The sequence below is a fragment of the Molothrus aeneus genome, chromosome 1 (genome assembly GCF_037042795.1).
Source record: "Molothrus aeneus isolate 106 chromosome 1, BPBGC_Maene_1.0, whole genome shotgun sequence".
Lineage (NCBI taxonomy): Eukaryota > Metazoa > Chordata > Aves > Passeriformes > Icteridae > Molothrus > Molothrus aeneus.
In genome coordinates, this window is record NC_089646.1 from 101068312 (window position 1) to 101088264 (window position 19953).

At 39.1% G+C, this 19953-nt stretch overlaps 1 protein-coding gene across 1 annotated transcript; it reads right to left on the reverse strand.

The window, feature by feature from the left end:
• Positions 1-824: 824 nt before the first annotated feature.
• NAPG (NSF attachment protein gamma) lies at positions 825-13470 on the reverse strand. Its single transcript, XM_066561558.1, has 12 exons — positions 13320-13470; positions 11150-11217; positions 9946-10030; positions 9322-9339; positions 8748-8778; positions 8188-8297; positions 7985-8051; positions 7249-7319; positions 6275-6353; positions 5693-5772; positions 4837-4966; positions 825-3861 (listed from the first exon to the last, which is right to left on the reverse strand). Exons 1-12 carry the CDS (start codon positions 13373-13375, stop codon positions 3712-3714), a joined length of 945 nt encoding a protein of 314 aa, XP_066417655.1. The 5' UTR covers positions 13376-13470; the 3' UTR covers positions 825-3711.
• Positions 13471-19953: the final 6483 nt, after the last annotated feature.

Here is a 19953-nt window from a genome sequence, read left to right on the forward strand (position 1 = left end):
TCTGGAAACGTACGTGCAGCCTTGCAGCTGCCTCCCCGCTCCTGTTCCAGGCTGACAGCCACTCTGGAAATCGCGGCAGAAGGGCAGTGGCAGCGGCTCTGAAACAAAGAGCGGCCAGCCCTGCGGAAGGCGGTCAGAGACAGCACTCGGCACATCCTCTCCTACAGGCAGAGGAGAGAAAGGCCCAGCTCCTGGGCACGCTGGCATCTACACACCATTAACTCGGAGATTCATGGCCCTGCTCAGACTCAAACCGCAGATCCCAAGTGGTTCCCCCCTGCTCTCTAAAGTTACATCTACTTCCTCCAATTTTATTACCACTACTAGTCATAGAGGTTGGGGTCGCTTCTTTTTTCCATTTCCTGCATCCAAAAAAGTTCACTACTTATTATAAATCTAGATGACATGGCTTTTTTTTTTTTTTCCTCCTGAGAGCAGCTCAGTTCTTATAATTTTATACAGCTGCATATTTGCAGCATCTAAGGAACAATTCCCACTACACTGGAAGAACTCCAGTGCCAGATTCTTCAACCTTCAAATACTCCAGCAAGTTTCAGTTTAAAACAGTAGAAAAGGTGATTTTTCTACTATTATGAAGTCTCCAAAGAGTTACAGAATTCACATCCTTAAGTTGTGTGAAGAAATCTAGTTGTTTTTCAAACTCCCATTGATTTCAACTCTCCATTGATTCCAAACTTTTATTCTCATGCCAAAAAAAACACTTTGAAAATCTACCCCCGTGACAAATTAAATATAATTAACATTAATTTTCAAATGGTGGCCCTCAGCAGGACTTGATCAACAACAGAGAAAGCTACCACATATGCATTAATTTCAAGTTTTATTCTTCATGTTGGTGGAACACACAGCCTCAAGAGGCAGCATCTGTAGAGCTGTTGCAAACACATTTTGTACTCTATTACACCACAGATTTGGGAAAAAAACAAGTAAAGCACAGGTTTCACACTGCACTTGATCATCTGACCATTAAGTTACAGATAATTTAGAAATCTTCTGATTTTACATAAACATTGCATCAGCCATTGCTCAGCCTCCATGCACAATTTAACTTTATTTTTTTATTACAGTCAACACTGGTTTTGGAAACTCTTTTGCTGTAAATGTTATATTTTCCATTTAGATCACTTAAATGGTATTTACATAAGTGTGCAAATTGCTTTGAAAGATAGAAACAAACACTAACACATAATATACAGACAGTTTATTCTATAGTTAAACATTTACTAAAAGGCAGTTAACATTCCTAACACACTTTCACTGTCTAAAATAGGAGAATAAGTTATATAAAATAGACCATCTTATTTTCAGATGCTTCCATTTCTGCAGATTTGGTCTTTGCAGCAACATTGCAATTAAAGATTAAGATTCTACTACTAAGAATCAGAAATGTCAATTCAATGGCAGCTTAACATGTTTAGTACCAGTCACTTCTGTCCCAGATTTCCACACTTGAAAGTTTCCGCACAGAACAAAGAAACAACTCGAGGAGGGAGGAAGACAGTTTTGCCCTTTTTTTTTTTTTGGCCACATGGAAAGTATGTCTTAAAAATGCAACACAAATTTCAAATTTTAAATTTTCTTTTAAGGGCCTGTTAGTGTTACAAGCACAGTTTAAATCAATCTGAAAATTCTTCCACAGAAGCACACACAGTTCCCAGTTTTCTTATGCACCTCATCATTTCAGATATATGCAACTGTTCACACACACAAAAAGCAGACTCCTTGGGCTCACACAACAAAACTGATTTCAGAACTAGAAGGAGCAGGAAATGCTTGAAGAAAACAACTTAGTGTCTCCTGAGTTCCTACATGTGCATTTTTTTCTACCTGTGATGAAGACTCACCATAGTAAGTGTTATGTTCCACTTTATTCGAATCCAGAAGGCAAAAGTTAAACTCCAGTTAAACTGAAGTGAGTTCCTCCAACAGCAAAAATTCTAGGAGAATTCTAGAATTTTAGGAAAGTCTTCAAAACCATCTTTCATATATAACTGCAAGCATTCTCAGAGAAAAGCACCTCACTTCATAAAATTTCACAGAGCCAAAACTTTTACATACATCATCAATAACAAAAAATTACCCATCAGATAGTGAAGACCTACAGGTGCATCTTAAATAGCTTTAAAACTCATGGTTATTACTACACAAGACAAAGACACAAAACTGGTTTTTGAATACCCATTAAATTGAATAATGTGACCTTCTAATGTGACAGCAAATTATGCTGCAGTTTGTGCTCCTATCTCAATGTTACTGAGTGCTATTCACCCCAGGCAAAGTGAGCATTAGCTCTCTAAAATCTGAACCTTCATCACAATTACGCCTGACACAATTTTGTCACACATATGCTTGATATTTTTGATGACATCCAATTCTTTAATAGGGCAGAAACTATCCCAACACTTTAAACTGTGCTTTTGGTCTCTTGTTTACAGAGCTTTGGCATCACATACAAATCCCTGCTGAATTCCAAGTGATGTCACCCTAGTGCAGACCTTGCTTAGGTCCTGCTGAAAAAACAAGCCACAGGTGAAACTTCTAGACTCAACAACTTTTAAGCATAAAATGGTGAAACAAATTCAGGACACTAAAGAAGCTTGCAAAACATATGATGACTTGGAACCAAATATAAATAGGATGCATTAAAATTTGGTTACCTTGGTTCTAAGCAAGTTTGAAAAATGCCACTTATAGGAGATACCTGTTCAATGCTTTGAAAATATAAAAGAATCAAATGTCTTCATACATTAGCATGTATGAAGACATTTGATTCTTTCATATTTTCAGCATACTGATTAGCAAATAAACACCTAGGACACTTATAAACTCAAACATATCACTGAAACATTCCACCTAAGCTTTTGTTAAACATTTGTCTTCAGAAGTTTATATTCTGTGCACATTACCTGCTAACTTCAGTTTCTTTTTTGGTTATGGCATGCTTCAAAAACACCGCTAAGAATGGTTGTTCACTCCTTCCTTTTCTAAGGTGCACATTACAAACACTGTGGACACATTTATTTCCAAGTACTTCAGGTCAATAAATTTCTTATGAGGAAAGGCAGATGTGTATTTTTAAGCTTGCAAGATAACTTCAAGCTAGTTGACTTAGTGTTTTTCACACTCATGTGGATGCTGTAAAAATAAAGTATTAAAATAATATTCCCCAGTGCAGTAAAAACACGTTGAAAACAAACTGAATGCTCCCCCTAGTGCTTACACAAGTAAAAATCCTGCCTGGCACAGTCTGCCTCAAATGGTCTTAAACAGGAGATAAACAGCCAGATGAATGATCATACATTTAACTCTGAAGACAACTGCAAACATCTTACTGGGACCAGAAGTGTCAGCTGTTGAAATCCAGCATTTAAAATTTTGTACTACTTCCTCTCCAGTGCTTCTGAAGTTTTGGTTTCTTTTAAACTGTGCTTTTAGTAAAACTCTCCTCAATTTTTTTCCTGTCAGCTGAAGGCAGGGCCCTAAGGAAGCTCCTGCCAGATAAGAGATGAAGTCCAAAGATGTTTCAAGACGATGGGTACAATCATGCTTTTTCTCCTGCACTGAACCCAGAAGCTGCCATGTTAATATTAGGATTCTCATATCACAATTGCAATGAAGCTCTGGTAAATCTGGTACCTTTGGATATGCTCAGCATCACAAGTCAGTCAGATATGACAACCTAGTCTGTAGCTAGCATAGTCCACCAGAATATTCATCCTCTTCCTCATCAGCATGAGAGCCCACTGCAGCTGGTCCTCTGGCTTTGTCTTGGGCAGCGTTTGGCGATTTCTTCTTCATTCCACCTCCTGGCACCACCAAGGTAAGACCAAGCTTGGCATACTGACAATAACAAGGCAAGTTTAATTTCTGTGCTATCACAGAATTGACTGATGCTCAGAATAAGCAAGCAGGAAACATTCAATACAAAAAAACAAGAGTGATGATGCTCTCAGCTTGGAATAAACATAACATTGGTCCAATTTTCTCTTTCTCAAATACTCTGTGAATGGGATATAAGATCTGTATTGATGCTGCTTATTATCAAATAAATTGGCCACATTTTGAACCTTCTTTAACCTCCTCTGGCTCAAGCTTTATGTAGAAAAGAAGTCATTCCAGTATGTAGCTTTTCATACATTATCTACTATTAGATCATGTAAACAGTTTTTTAAGTGTTGTTCAGCAAGACTAGTAACTCAATTTTTACTATTCAATGAAGTGAAATTAGTCAATACCGCTACAAGGTTTGGTAGGGATGGATGTTTCCATTACTTCACGCTTATCTTATACTTCCTACTATTTACAAATTCAATTAAATAAAAAAATGGTAGAGAAAGAGACACAATTACTCGCTCCAAATTAAAATCTATCCTGAATGAATACCTTACTAAGAATAAGCAATGGAAAAAACCATTCAATGATGCCATCACTGAATGCAGTAGGCATCCTGCTCTGTTCATGTTTATGCACATTCATCTGCTGCATGGTATTTCTGAGAAAAAGCAGAAGCAGCAGACTGTTCTTGCTCTTATGGAAGCAAACAGAAGAGGCCTGAATTTTGGTCAACTCATTAAACAAATTAAGCAAATCCTTAACAAGCTGTTCTTTCACATAACTCTTTGCACCATCTGAAAGTTAGGCAGCACCATCACTGGCAGGCAAAGTAAAAGAATGCAGGAAGCTCACAGCCAAAGGGAAGCATGACAGGAAGTCACAATAAATGCACAGACTGTGCTCTTATTTTCCTCTACTAGGAAAAAATCCCCACCCTCTTAACCTGAAAAAAGCCCCCAATCACAGGATCTGTCTACTTACATCATTATCCATGTATTTGAAAAGTGGAGAATTACAAACTTCAGAAACTTGATCCTGATCTTGCTGATCATACCCTTCTAAAAGTTGCTCCAGTGCTGCACAGTCTTCACTTCCATTAAATCCTGGTATACTGAAGGAAATTAAGAGTTGATTTCTTTAGGTACATGAATCATATTCATAAAAATTAAACTTTAAGTAATATTAGTTTGCACACTGCAAATAAGACCACAATACCAGTAAAGATGAAACAAGAATATTTGATTTTTTTTTTCCTGATTAGTCAATAAACTCTCCACTTCACATACAGAAAATTCCTGTCATGAGTTTCTGTATATAAAACTGGAGATATGGAAAACATGAGCAAGATGTTTAACGACTGACCTTGAAAGATTATTTCTAAAGGTAAAGTACTACAATTTAACTCATACATATGTTCATTTCACTAAAAACGCAGTTTAAGTAAAAACATGTTGTTTTGAGATTTTGCTACTGAAGTTCCAATGAAAGGTGAAATGAGGAACTGCCAGGGTTAAACACTAATCCATATTTTGACACCAAAATTTTCTCCTGTAACATGGCAAGAACTTCTAATTTTCATCTCATTTCCCCTGTCACACATAACTAGTTCTTTATGACTCTGTATTTTAGGTTTGTTAAGAAGAATCACTGTAACCGGTACAGCTATATTGTTATGTCTGAAAAAGATTCCTGATAGCCATACACAAGAAAACATTATTATTGTACTTTAAGTCAACAGAAGTGCAGGTTAAAATTTTATGAAAGAAAAATGTCAAGCAAGATAGATCTCCACTAGTGAAACAATCAGTTTAAATCACAGGACACGAAGCAGACTTACCTGTAGCTTTCCCTCACACATCTTTCTGCAGCAACATAATCATTTCTATGAAGATGAACTAAGACTTGAGCAATAGTTTTCTAAACAAAAAATAAAAAGAGTAAGCCTTATGATTCTTTAGAAATTAACAATAAAATATGAGAAAAATAGTAGACTGTTAATATCTAGTACGAGATATTAACAATATCTCGAGCTCATTACAATCATCCTAAGATGATGACGTGAGTCAGAACAAACTAGTGAAAAAGCAGAAAGCCATCTTCTCAGCTAGTATGAAATAGGTTATCTCCTATAACATTTTAATGGATTGCTGTCCCAAGTAACGGTTTTTGTAGTTTGTTTTTTTGATAACATCTTTATTTTTTATGTGTTGTTTAGTTTTGACAGCTCCTGTAGATAATAGCATTTTAAAACTTACAAAAGCACAGCTGAAGTTTGGGGAAACACCACTACCACAAACTCTCATCATTCAGCAAGAAAATTATCACTGAATTAAGAGGTGCCCATCATCTGTCAGATGTCAGTAACAACAAAAATAAAAAAATTGAAATGTATTATCAGAAGCTGTCTCTTAGACTTTACCTTATAGCAAGTGGGGTAGTTTTCAATTTCCTTATAAATACTTTTTTCCTTTTGAAGAGACAGTGCAGCCTCATCTAATCTAAAAACAAAAAAAACAGGAGTATCAGCGCCAGGAATACAACACAATGAACCCAAGGCTAATTACAAAGTGTTTAACTAATACAGCGGCAAGTATACTCGAATAAACAGCAACACAACTAAAAATCAGCAGTAGATTTTACTAACAGAATAAAAGTAAAGGTAAATAAGGTAAATATATAGATAAGGTAAATATATAGTCAGCAATTCCTTTTGCCTACATGCTAAGAACATCTCTGATATTTATTTAGAGAAACCTTGGTTTTTGTAACACTGTAAAAGACAAATGCTTTGTTATACACCCTAGCACATCTGTATGTCCTGAGGTTACTATAAGCTATCAGTAAGTCTGATATCCATGAACTAGCAATATAGTTCTTAAAAGACCTCAATGTTTCAGCGAAGCAAGTCTAAGATGAACTGAAGGTAAAGTTTGGTAAAGTAATTTACAATTAAACTTGTCTCACTGAGAGTCCAAGATTCACTCTTCTTTAAGAAGTCCAGAATCAGACTGCTGCAGATTTCATTCTTCATGTCAGTCCCAATTCCTCTGTTTTATATCCCACAGCTATAGAAGATTTTTCAAGTACTTTCTACATTTAATGTTGGAAAAAAACCCCAAAAAATCCCGAAATAACATAAGAATTAATGAACACTGGTGTTTTCACAGAGCAAAAGTCTTTCAGCTCACATTCTGCCATCCCAGAACAGAAAATCAGGTGGTTCCTGGATGAACATGGCATATCCCACAGAAACTGGACCTTAGTTTGAAGCAAGTCTCAAATAAGAATTAATAGTACATAAAAAACCAACAACACCAAGACAAAAAACCCACAATCAAAATCACATTTTAAGATTCAATTTCATTAAAAGAACAAAAAGTGATAAAGCTATACCTGCGTCCTCTGACCAGAAGTCTTGATGCCTTCCCTAGCATTTCTAACGCCTGCCGTAAACGTTCTTCATTCTAGAGAAGAAAAAAAAGAATTCAGACATTTTTGTTTCATTTGCACAGAATTAAGACCACATCTAAGTGTGTCACCTGTAGTTTAGAACACCTGTTAGCTATTAGATCAGCAATTCATACACTCAAGGGAAACATGAAGTGTATTGGTGCTCCTGAGTTCCACAGCCAGCTCCTGCGTGGATCTGCTCAGCAGAGGAATGTCAATGTAAATTTACTAATCTGAAAAAACCCATGACAACTGACAATAGAAAAGTACATCAAAGCCACTTGTAAAAAGGCAAATCATTGTCTCATTTAAATGGGTGAAGCACCATGCAAAATATTTTCTCCTGTGCCTTTAGGGATTTCAAATTATTTTGAGTTCCAGTGCTCAACAGCAGATATGTACTCTACTCTCTGTTCTGCCCAACAAGAGCCAGAACACTTGAACGATAAAATTCAGATTCTGTCAAGTCCTAAACTGAGAAAAGGGCAAAGTAAACTGAATCCTAACTTTTGTCATCTCCTTCTCTAGAGCATGAGAAGCCTTCAGCTTCATTACTCAGCCACTGATGTAAAATGAAGTAAACGTAATTTAGAACCTAATCTTAGGCTTCTTCTTTACTTTATAGTGGAAAGAAAAGAACCCAACAAACTGAAAACATGGATAAAAATCTCCCACTTACTTCAAACACTGATGCTGCTTGCTGATAGAGCTGCACAGCCTTCTCTGGACTCACATTTTCTATTAACCTGTAATAAACATCAATACTTTCTCTTCAGATGAAAGGAAAATATTTTTTACCTGAAAGCATCAAAAAGACATAAAAGGAAAGCCCAGACATACCCATGCCCTGCACAGATTTTAGCCACAGTAAGTCAGACTCACTTTCCAGCCCGTTCCAGTGCAATGGCTGCTGTGTCTGGTGTCCCATTCTCCAGGTACATCATACTGGCTTTCTCGATCAGCTGAACTGCTTCAGGAAGCCTCTGCATCTCCTACAAGGCAACAGTCACCAGAACACTGTTGTCAGGAAAGGAGTTTACATGCAAGGACACAAATCAAAGCAAATTAAAATAACTTATTTATTTACAAACTTGTAGAGCTAGTGAAAGTTAACCACCAACTCCGTAAAAGTTACTTTAAAGTACTAAACTTTTCTGTAAGTCATGAATTTGTGGTAGTTCATAGCAAAAGCAGCACCACTCTTCTGTTACCCACTGACATGAGGGACTCTTCTTTTCTTTTAGAAAAGGAAAACTATCTTTCCCCCCAAATACAAATGTTGCTTCCCTAATCTACTGAAGGCAGAAATGGGGACTATGAGTCAACAAAAAAATTTCACTTCAATATGCAATTTGCTTACATGTATTTGTAAAATAGTACAGTGCACAATATTTGTCATTATAAAATAGAACTTAAAAATAAAAACTAGTGAATGAGAATACCTTTAGCATCATGCCAGCTTGTTCATAAGCTCTGCAGAGAAAAAAATTGTACAATTTGGTCAGAGATGGTGTATTACAACAAGCTGTAGTTATGAATCAAAAGTTAACGTGCACTGACTATCTAACATCTTCACTGTTAATATTTAATGCTTTGAAGATATTTAAAGTGTTTTATTTAATGACACAGCACACATGTAACTTTATCTTCCACAAAATTCAACCACACTTCTCAGTAAAATCTATTCTAACCCAATCCCCAGGCAATATCTGGATTATTGTCATCTCTGAAGTACTCTTTAATTAAAAATTTCTTAATTAGCTCAGCAGTGTAGAACTCCAAAATTACAAAAAGTTCATCTAAGAAAAAATATTTGCTATCAAAAGGTGCTAAAGAATGCCAAAATCATAATTTCTTCAGGTGGCCATTACATGTTTTCAAACTTTCCTAGCTCACACTTCCACTGAACTAATTATGAAGCAGCAAAATTACTTGAACCAAAACACTTACTCTGAGATCAAAATGTACTGTATGTTAAAAAATCTGTTTCAGATTACTTAGCACGTCTGTACTTACTTGGCAGCATGAAAGAGACTAGACATGAAATTGTTGAAGTCAAGGACAAAAGCCACAAAAATATAATGCAGGAAAAATATTAATGTATAAAATCTTACACAACTACTAATTTCAAAGCAAGGAACCCCATAAAGGCAAATCAAACCTACTACAACTACAGGCAAGTTGTCAAAAATAAATAATTCCAAGGACAGAATAAATGCAATATACCAATGTATAGCTACATAAAAAGTTGTAAAAAGCACACTTCCTTAAAATAAGTTCCTGCTTATTAAATAAGCAGGAACATATTTTGTATCTAACTACAAATACTGTAATAATGTCAGAGCTTCATTTAGTTTATACTATGCATTAGTAGATAATAAAAACCAATTAAATTTCTGAAGCAGTCCCTAGGTATCTCAGGCACCTGTCAGCTGTTATTTGGGACAACACTAACTTTCTCACCAACAGCTCTTTAGTTTCCTCAGAGCACACAGGAACAGACTTTTAAAAAGCAATTCTGTTACACTGACAAAATGTGCAAATATATTAAATAACCTGCTCCCAACCCCCATTACTCCAATTTAAGTAGCAACTAGTTAGCTTCTGGGAAAGAAAGAATCTCAGTGAATGAAAAGATACGCTTTATTGTTTTCATGTGCCTCAGCTTCCCGTAAACAGGCTTCCCTTGCCTGGTCAAACTGCTTGGCATTCTTAAAAGCAACAGCTGCAAAAAAGGAAATAAAAGATTTTATTTACAACTTGACCTTGTCTTCATTTTTACCACTGCTGCTTGAGAATTTATCTACCTAAAGACGCAAACAGGCTTTTTAAATGCATGGTTACAGTTTACCAACCTCTTCCCAAAAATCCCAGATAGTTCTCTTCGTTTCATTAGTTACTTAGTTACCATTAAAGACATTTATTATCAACACCACTTCCATACCACCACAGTATTACACAGAGCTCTCAATGTGTTCAGGTGGACTTTGAGAGTCACTCATACTGGATTTTAATTACAGACATGGAGGAATGCATATTTATATAATTTTAATCATTAGAAGTTATACAAGGTCAGAAATGTGCCACCAACAAAGCATAACTTCATCAGCACAATCATTTCAGGGTACAAATATATATTTCTATCTTGTTTAACTAATAAAATATAAAGTAAGATTTAAAATAAATTTCAATTTATAAATTCTCCAGTTGTTCTTCCAAGTTCATATTTTTGTATTCAATCTTAGGTGAAAAAGCAGGAATGCCTAGAGTAAGAAGTCAAAAGACCACAACAAATTACTACCATGAGAAAGAAGAAAATGCTTAAGAACAAAAAGAAATCAACACTAAGGATTTTATACTCAGTGTGTCACTTGGCAGTGGAAAAAGGGAGGAACGAGACCTTACTGTGCCTGAAAAAAAAAACCCAAGCTGGCAACATCTCACCTTACTGAGACAGTCTTTGACTGGACATATTTCATAAGATGATGATAAAGCAAAATTTTAAAACCAGCTCGAACGTCTGTTGTTTTGTAGATAAAGTCACAGGATTTGGGGGTGGACAAGTGAAAGAAGGAAAGGAAGCTTTATTTTTGTCACATAGAAATTGTAAGCTTGAAAAAAAAAAAAAAAACAACTGGTTTTGGAGACTGTTCTAGATCTCCAAGAACAACCTGAAATTTATTTTACAGTGCTACCAAGAGGATTTTTTGTTGCTTCATCTTACATTTAGTCTTCACAACAGTTTTACTTACACAGTAATGTAGTAAAAATACATAAAACATTATAAGCGACTAAGCTTGATGAATACTTTGAAATATATATGGCCATATTTACTGCCACATACCTGCCTTCCCATATTCAGTAGCTGCACTGTCATAATCTGGTTTCCACTTTAAGAATCCAGTTTTTAGGCTAAAACACAAGAAACAATTAGTAAAGATTTTATGTTTTACCATCAAGGCACTTCAGATACATTTCAAACTTTAGAATAGCCCTGGAAATGAGCAATTACCTATGTGCCAATACTATGGTGGCATCTCTACCATAAAAACAAATGCCAGCACTGTTAAGAATTGCATAAAGCACTGCACTTATCTCCCACAGTTACAACCCTCACCGTAACATGCTTTTACTATTCCCACAGAGTCTTCCCAAGCCCATCTTCTCAGCAGTAAGAAGTCAACAGAAGAAAAATACTTCCTCCTACACCAACATATCTCCAGATTTCTAATACCGTGACACCTGACAATATTTTTTTCACACATCAGGAAGTTTCCATCATTCCTCTACAAGACTGTTTTTTTTGCTTCCGAGAATTATCAATGATTCTCCAATGCATACACAATCAAAGGAATTTACTTACCAACACACACAAAGACTCAAATGTCATTTCTATGTCTAAAACAGATCATGACACTAAAAGGTGCCACACATGGGCACAAATACATAGGGAAAAATGAATATTGGAAAATTAGGTGAGTCATTAGGCAATTTGGAATTTAATATGCTGACTTCCTCATTTTTAAAAGAAATTAAAATATTACCATAACTTTACAGACTGCTTACGTATTTGTTATAGGCCAACACATCATATGCAATACATTCTTTACTTGGCAAAACAGTTGCATGTGGATACTAAGGTGATCTTTTTGTCTTACTTGGATGATGACCAGAGTGTGTAACACTAATACAAGCCTTTATACTGTGCTATTTTTATCACAGTCAAAAGTCCCAAACACATCAAGCTGAAATATACAATGCACTCAATCTACACACAATTAAAGGTCTTAGTCCCTTTTATTTTAAGTGCTCTCCAGATAAGCCTAAAATTAATTCTGCAGGAGGGCACTTTCAGTCAAGTAACTTGAGTAAGGCATGCTGGGTTTTTTCAATTTCAAAGTTTTTCCTCTATGCCGATTTATACATTTGATCCATGATTTCCAGAGGGCCTGTCACTACTCTTACTAAAACTATGGCATCCTTGGATTAGTCCACTCCATTACATGTATACCATACTCTGTGCAATTCAGCAAAATGGCTATATTCAGTGTTAAAATGCACAGTTATAGACTACCATAGATGTTAAGCTCTCCAAGATAAATGTAAGTACAGGTCTTTGAAGCCACCTGAGAAGCACCAATCACGCATTTCTCACAGACAGGAAACAAACACACACCACCTCAGCAAAGTCAAGCCCTTTTATCTAACACAGTCTCCATAACTCTTTTCTCCCACTTGTCTCTAGCCTTCAGATGTGCCAGGGGAGATTTAGGATGGACATTTGGAAGAAAGAAGAAGATTTAGGATGGACATTTGGAAGAAATTCTTCACAGAAAGGGTTATTAGATATTGGAGTGGGCTGCCCAGGAGGTGATAGACTCACCAACCCCAGAGCTGTTTAAGGAAAGACTGGATGTGGCACTCAGTGCCCTGGTCTAGTTGACAGAGTGGTGTTGTGTCAAGGGTTGGATTCGATCATCTCAGACACCTTTTCCAACCTAACTGATTCTGTGACTCGTCTTCCTCCCACTGACTTTAGCGGAAGGGCAGAAGTGACAGCCCTCGCTTTGCCGCCAGGGTCGGAGCAATACAGGCCACAAGGCCCTAAAGGAAACTGCTCGGGCTCCAGGCCTCTGAGCCGCACCGCCTCACCGACCCCCTGTTCGGTCTTGGGGCCGCTGTACTGTCCCTGTTCGGGGCAGTAGGCCCTCTAGAGCACCCAGCCCCGGACGGAGGCTCCCCTCAGGCAGAGGAGGGGCGGTGCAGCCATGCCCCCCACCCCCCGGGCCGGCCCCCGCGGCCTCGCCACCTCCCTCCCCTTCTCCCGAGGTGCGGCCGCCTGACCCACGGAGTCTCCTCAGCCCCCCTGTCGGGCCGGGAGGGGACACGCCGCCTCCATGGGGCAGGAGCGCCGGGCGCCCCGGACAGCGCGGGCGCCGAGCTGGCAGCTGCTTGGCAGCGGCTCACCAGCTCCCCCCAGCCCGCACCCTCCGCCCCGCTGACCCTCCGCTCACTATTTCTCCGCTTTCGCGATGTGCTCCAGCGCCTCGTTAATCTTCTGCGCCGCCATCTCGCCAGCGCGGCGGGCCGGGCTCGGCCACGCTCCTCCGCCTCCCTGCGCTGCGGCTACGGAACGGCGCAGGGATCACGGGCACCGGGAGGAGCGGCCCGGGCCCCGCCTGCTCCCCGCGCCTGCGCCCGGGCCACGGCCGGAGCGCCCCGTGTGCCCGGAGTGCCCCGAGTGCCGGGAGTGTTGAGGACCGGCCCCGGGCGCGGAGCCGCCGGCGCGGCCTGTGCGGGCGGGGGTGCCCAGCGCTGGGCTGTGCCGCGCTCCGGGGGCGGCGGGCACCTCCCGTGAACAGCCCGCTCCTGTGCTAGGCCGACAGAAACTTTTTACAAAACAGAATCACACAGAATCCCACAATCGTTAGGCTTGGAAGGGGCCTCTGGAGATCATCTGCTCCACTCCTCCTGCCAAGCAGGGTCACCTAGAGCAGGTGACACAGGAACCAGGTGGGGTTTGAATGTCTCCAGAGGGAGACTCTACGACCGCCCTGGGCAGCCTGTTCCAGCGCTCTGGCACCTTCAGTGTGAAGTTCTTCCTCATGTTGTGGTGAAACTCCCTGCATTTTATTTTGTGACCATTGCTCCTTGTCCTGTCACTAAACACCACAAAAAAGAGCCTGGCACCATCCTCTTGACATCCTCCTTTGAGACATTTATATGTATTCATGGGATCCCCTCTCAGTTTTCAGACTAAACCGGCCCAGCTCCCACAGCCTCTCCTCATAAGAGAGATGCTCGGTCTTTGTGGCATCTGCTGGACCCTCTGCTCCTTGTCTTTCCTGTACTGAGGAGCCTAGAACTGCACACAGCCCAGAACAGCAATGAGCAAGACCTGCGTTCCCCAGAGTTTTCAAAAGGAGGCCAGTTTTTTTATCAGTGCACAACTCAGAGGCCAAAATCTGAGCAGCACTGCATGTCCTGCCTTGAGGAAGCCTCCAGAGGCAGTTCTGCTGAGGCATGATCTTCTGACTTGGTGAAAACAAGAGGGTGTATCCAGCCGGGCTGGCACAGAGATCTGATGCAGAAGATGTGAATGGTGGCTGAGCACACCAGAGTTGCTGACACAGGCGACACAATTGTGCAAGATACCCAAATTATACACTCAGTAATTAAGTCAAAACTGCTAAAGTCTCTTATTGCTTGTATGTCCAGCTTCCTTGATGCCTTAGTTTTGTTAATGTGAAACATCCCTGAGAAAAAGAATATCAGTCATGGAGCCCAAGAAGGTATTTCTTCTCCAATCCTGAACATCATTATTTTATTCCAATCTGAATAAATGAAGTATTTATCAACACCAGAGAGCAAAACAAGAACCTGGTTAAATTTGCAGAACTTCCGAGAGCCTAGAAGTCATTGAAATGAACTTTATGGGTCCCTTCCAACTCAATATTCTGTGATTCTCTGAAAGTCCATACCCTTTACAGGAATCAGAGCTTTACAAGTTTCTACATCAAACTGGGAAAATAAGCAATATTTACGTGATTTGTTTTACTCTAGGTAGTCATAAAACTCACAAGTCTGAATTGCTTTCCCTTCCTTTTCTTTTTCCCACATTCCCTTGATGACATGGACACTTAATTTTCTGACTTTGGTTCTTGCATTGCACTTGAGAGGTTATCATCTATTGCAAATGGTGGAAAAATCCTACTAAATCTTAAATACTGTTATTCTGTGTCTTAGATCAAAGTAGGGAAAAAGGTTGTAGAGAGGTTTTCTGCTTTGAAAAGCAGATGAGTTGTCACGGGAGTACTGGGAGAAAATAGCTAGTCTTGCATAATACATACACAGAAAAGGTTTTTGGCAAGTGCTCGGTGGTAGCAGGTATAAAGCAGAGGAAGCTAGGATCAGAAAGATTCCTCTGTCATCACATCTGTCTTTTTTTTCCCCTCGTAATGTCAGCCAGGATAGATCTGGCCAGCTAACTATGAGCTTGCTGCAGTGCCTTTCAAATAAATTTGTGTTAACCAGGAAAATTAAATCCTAGACAGCAGCATTGAATGACAGAATAATCTCACTGTTGTTCTGAAGCACCAAACTTATGACTTCTAGTTTGTGTATTTGTTTTTGCAAGGGCTTCTTGCCTGCTCTGTTCCCTGGGTTGTAAATATCTGTTCACTTTCTAGTGAAACTGCACATGTGCACTGTCTGGTTACACTTTATACTGGAATGACCAGACGGAAGATTTCCAAGACTAGTATTAAATGAAATAGGATATTCTCGGGTAGCTTTTATTTTCTAGACATGGAACCTCCGGAGATTTTATGTCTGGGAAGGATCATATCACAGCATCTGGTGCTTGGCTGTGAATTAGAATTTGGTGCTAAAAAATGACCAGGTAAAATGTGAAAAAAAAATTTGCAGGGAAAATAGTTGGAGTGACAAAGATGTGAACTCTGTAAATAGCTGTATTAGTAGAAGTCATTGATCATTAGCCAGTCCTCATCTGCCCATCACTACACCTTGCAGAGAGCTTCTGTCTTCTAAGCATTTCTTCATTTGCACCATTGCAACCAAAGGAATCAAGCTGTGAGAAACAAGGTGCTTAAGCTTTACAATTCATTTGTCTTAAACGGGTTAAAAAGCACCTGTGTGAGGCTTCATGGGGATAACTTCTGGCTAAAGGCTGTAGGCAAGCAGCTGGAGACAGCACCTTCCACCATTATGGCTGGGTCCCCCCACAGCCCTGGCATCTGAACAACCAGGGTGTCCTTCAGAGTTGTTAGTTATATGAAATTATTAGTAAAATCATAGCTAAAATTTGTTTCTTAATGAACTGTAATTTTTCTATAAATCTGTTATGTTCTTTCAGAAAGTCAGGACTGACTGCCGCAAAATGTACTTTAAGTCAGCTGCTGAATCCTATCTGCTACTCCAGTGGATCTGGAAGGTGAATTTAAGTTTTCCTAGATCTGGATTTCTCACCTCTGTCTGGTACCCTTTTATGGCAGCAGAACATGGAAAGTTCTGCCTTGTAATTTATTAGTGTCTGAAATTGGAGTCATAACTACAATACAGCTCCACTGCCATGCTGAGGAAATTATCTGGGAGTAAGGGAGAGGGATCTGCATATTTCTTCTCCCAGAAAGACTGGGCCATCACTAATGGTCTAATGTACAATTGGGTCAGACAAATTTTGGGCCCATGATATACACAAAAATGTGCTCTGTCATCACTCCAACCCAGTGCCAGCACCTCAGTGCTCTGGTATCTTTCCTTTTCCTGTCTTCAGCACTAAAAAAAAAAAAATCCATATAACTTATTTGTCTTTCAGACATTACTGTTTTTGTGGATATGGCAGAAAGCAAATTAATAACTCTGAGGGCAGGAAAGTTAATAAAGACTGGTTTTCTGTAGATTGATACTGATTGTCTTTAATTAAATAGCACAGGACTGCAATGTGAGCATGCCTTTTATTAGATGTCAGAGAATAAAGAGAGAGGTATTATAAATATCCTAACTGGGGGAAGGTGGTAATGTCTACTTGGGTTTCCAGATTCACTGGACATGAGAAAGGAGGAGGATATTCTGGTAGGATGAGCCAACATGAATCATTCATAATGCCTTCCACACTATTTGTTGAACATACATAATTTACATGCCCCTATTGAAGGTTAAGTAAGGTGGCCTGTCCACATAGGTAAGGCAGGTTGATTTTGTCAGTAAGTAGTAAGATAGATAATGCATCAAGATTATCAACACCCTTTGAGTCCCTCCCTACTATTCCCCTGGTCTCCCTTGCTTCCAAAAATAATCCATTTCCCTCAGTCATGACAACTCTCAAATTGTAATTTATTTAAAGTCAAATTAATTTTATACAATAGTAACGTATGACTCACAAATAAATGTACAATATTTACAGATGTGAAGAAGAGCTCTTCTGGAGGAGAGTTGAGTCACCTACTCCTGCTGGATAGGAAGGTTGGATAATTGGCACCACACCACTTCCCACATGCTCCATTTGAATCTGAACAAATCAGTGTCTTTGGCATTTATTACCCCTAGACTTACTCCTTGATACTTCCTCATCTTCTCAGCCACTGCATCCACAAGTGATGATAATTTGCTTTCATACCTAATGGTTGTGTGCACCACCAGCACCTGACCCACCATTAACAAATGCTTATAGGGCTTTTTTTGGTGGTCTCAGAGAAGTAGTTACTAATTTTCTATTTTCCAGTGGTGGCAATTCCACAGCCCTGACAACCTGTTCCAATTAAAAATATCTTCATTCTGCTGGTTAGTAGATCTTGGAAGGACGACCTTTGGAGCAAAATTTTCCCATTCTGAGACTGGGATCTCACCAGAAAACCACTTCTGGAATCACCTGGACTCCTTCAGGGTGCCAATTTGTTACTGGGCTAGGTTCACAGTTTGTTGGCTAGGCTCTTCCTAGCTAGCTCTGTTCCCTCTGGCAATTTACCAAGCAGTCACACCTGCACGAAGAGGGGGCAGGAATATATGGTGCAGGCATGAATTACTTAAGTCAATTGAAGTACCACATCATAAATGTGTAATCATAGCTTTACTTTAGCTTCTCTTTCTGTTGATGAGGTATCTTGCTCAAGATAGAGCACATACCTAATTTAAAAATGTGACACCTTTTCTGCTCCGGCTTTGCAATTCCAGAACATCTGGACTCCTCTCCTGTTTTTCTTCATCCTTCCTTCTTTCTGAATTATTCTCTACAGAAAACTCTCACATCAGATTCTCCTGGTAGAAAGCCAGCTATTCCTCCCACAGAATCCACACAGGGGATTTTGATGGATCTTCATTGCTTTGCAGCAGTTTAACAACAAGATGCTCAGTGCCTCATGGTATAACACGTAGCATTGCTTCTCAAATCAAGAGGCATTCATAACTTGACATGAACATGTATCCTTCAATTTTTCACTGAAATAGTGTTTGAAATAGATCCCAAAACAGAGGCAGGAAAACATAACTGTTTTCATCAGCTTTGAAAGCATAATTAGATTTTTCCACTTTTCCATAGGAATGCCAAATTTGATAATGACTGATTCTTTCAGGTGCCACCTTCTACTCTGTACCCATGAACAGGGAAGTGAGATCACTAATACCCAATAAAATCAATAAGACTGGCCTTATTCAAGGATATCAATAAACTTTTGTTCACTTTTATTGACGGCATAGTTTTGCACACCTGGAGCAAGATTTACAGAGAAGGGATAACTTTTTTTGTTTGTTTTTAATTGGCTTAACCTTTTTCTACATTGTTTTCCTTAGTCTGCTTCAGAAGAGCATTTGGAAATCTTCTAGCCTCCATGGCAGAACCAGGAATACAAGCCTGGACAGAAGCTGCTCCACAGTGCTCTCCTCATTAGGACTATGGATGAGACACAATACAGGGCAGTCACAGTTGCTAGGTTTTGTTTCACATGGCAGCATAGAGTTTATGAAAACATCTGCTGCATTCCCCCAGTGTTTTACTCCTCAGCATAAAATGTTTTCTGAGACTAATTGCTTTGGTCATGTATCTGAACATCCTACCTCATGACGCCATTGATTAGATAATATCAAAGTCTATTTCCCCCTGTAGAGGAGTCAGTTCTGCCACTCTGAATTGTCATTTACATCCTCCATTATCATGCTGCAGCAGTACATGTCTGCAGCAGTCCAAACTATGCACTTTTGTAAGTCTTTTCCAATGACCTGATTATCCAAGCTGGTGAGGCAGCCATGTGGGGGTGCAGCTGAAGGCCTCCCAAGGTACTGAACTCAGTTCCATGGGCAGCTCAGTGACTGAGAAGTGAGGCTCTATTGTTCTCCATGTAAACATCAGAAGTAAAGAAAATAAATCTTCCAGTTCATTTAGCGCTGTTAAAGCTGGTGATTCTTACTCTCAAATATAACAGTGAGCTACTTTCTAAATGTTAAAGGAGAATTTGATAGTAGGATTCCATTTGATTCAGTGGCCTAAAGACTCGTTACTCCTACAGGGACTACATCTGTACATTAGGTCTTGGTCTTTAGATAAAGGTAGCAAAAATCTTTAGAATTTCATCTGTGACTGAAGTCACTATAGTGAGTGAAATTTCTATTCTCTAATAAAAAAATAAAATATCTCTAGCACCTATGTGTGCTATTCAAAGTTCTAAGAGTTCAGTGGGCTGCTTCATACAGATATACTCTGATGTCCAATTTGGGTTCACTGGTCATTATGAACTTTTGAAAATCTATTTGGAAGTGTTAAACAAGACATTCAAAAAATGCATTCCTACTAGTCTTAACTGTAGCCTGGTTTCTGCATTTAAGGATTTTCATTCATTTCCTTCCAGAACAAAAATAAAATTAAGTCCATAAAAGCCTAGACAAACATTAGGCATTTCATGTCATTCTCCCACCAGAACTTAGATTTCTCTTCCAGTAGGCCATAGTAGTTAAATATTACTGTATTGTAAACAGCCCTTTTGAGTTAATGAAAAACATTTAGAAGGGAGTGAATGTCTTGGTTCATTCAGAATAATTAGCTATGGCCCATTTATGATTTTCCCTTGAAATATAGAAATAAATCTTGAAATAAACTTTAGTAAACATGATTTCCTTTTCTATAGTCCTTTCTAAGTC

Excerpts from the sequence above, each read along its gene's own strand:
- NAPG (XM_066561558.1), bottom strand. The coding sequence starts at position 13,375 with ATGGCGGCGCAGAAGATTAACGAGGCGCTGGAGCACATCGCGAAAGCG. Across the intron at positions 10,031-11,149 it reads TACTGAATATGGGAAGGCAG|CTGTTGCTTTTAAGAATGCC; the intron begins GTATGTGGCAGT and ends CCTTTTTTGCAG. Across the intron at positions 5,773-6,274 it reads ACTACCCCACTTGCTATAAG|AAAACTATTGCTCAAGTCTT; the intron begins GTAAAGTCTAAG and ends TTTTTTGTTTAG.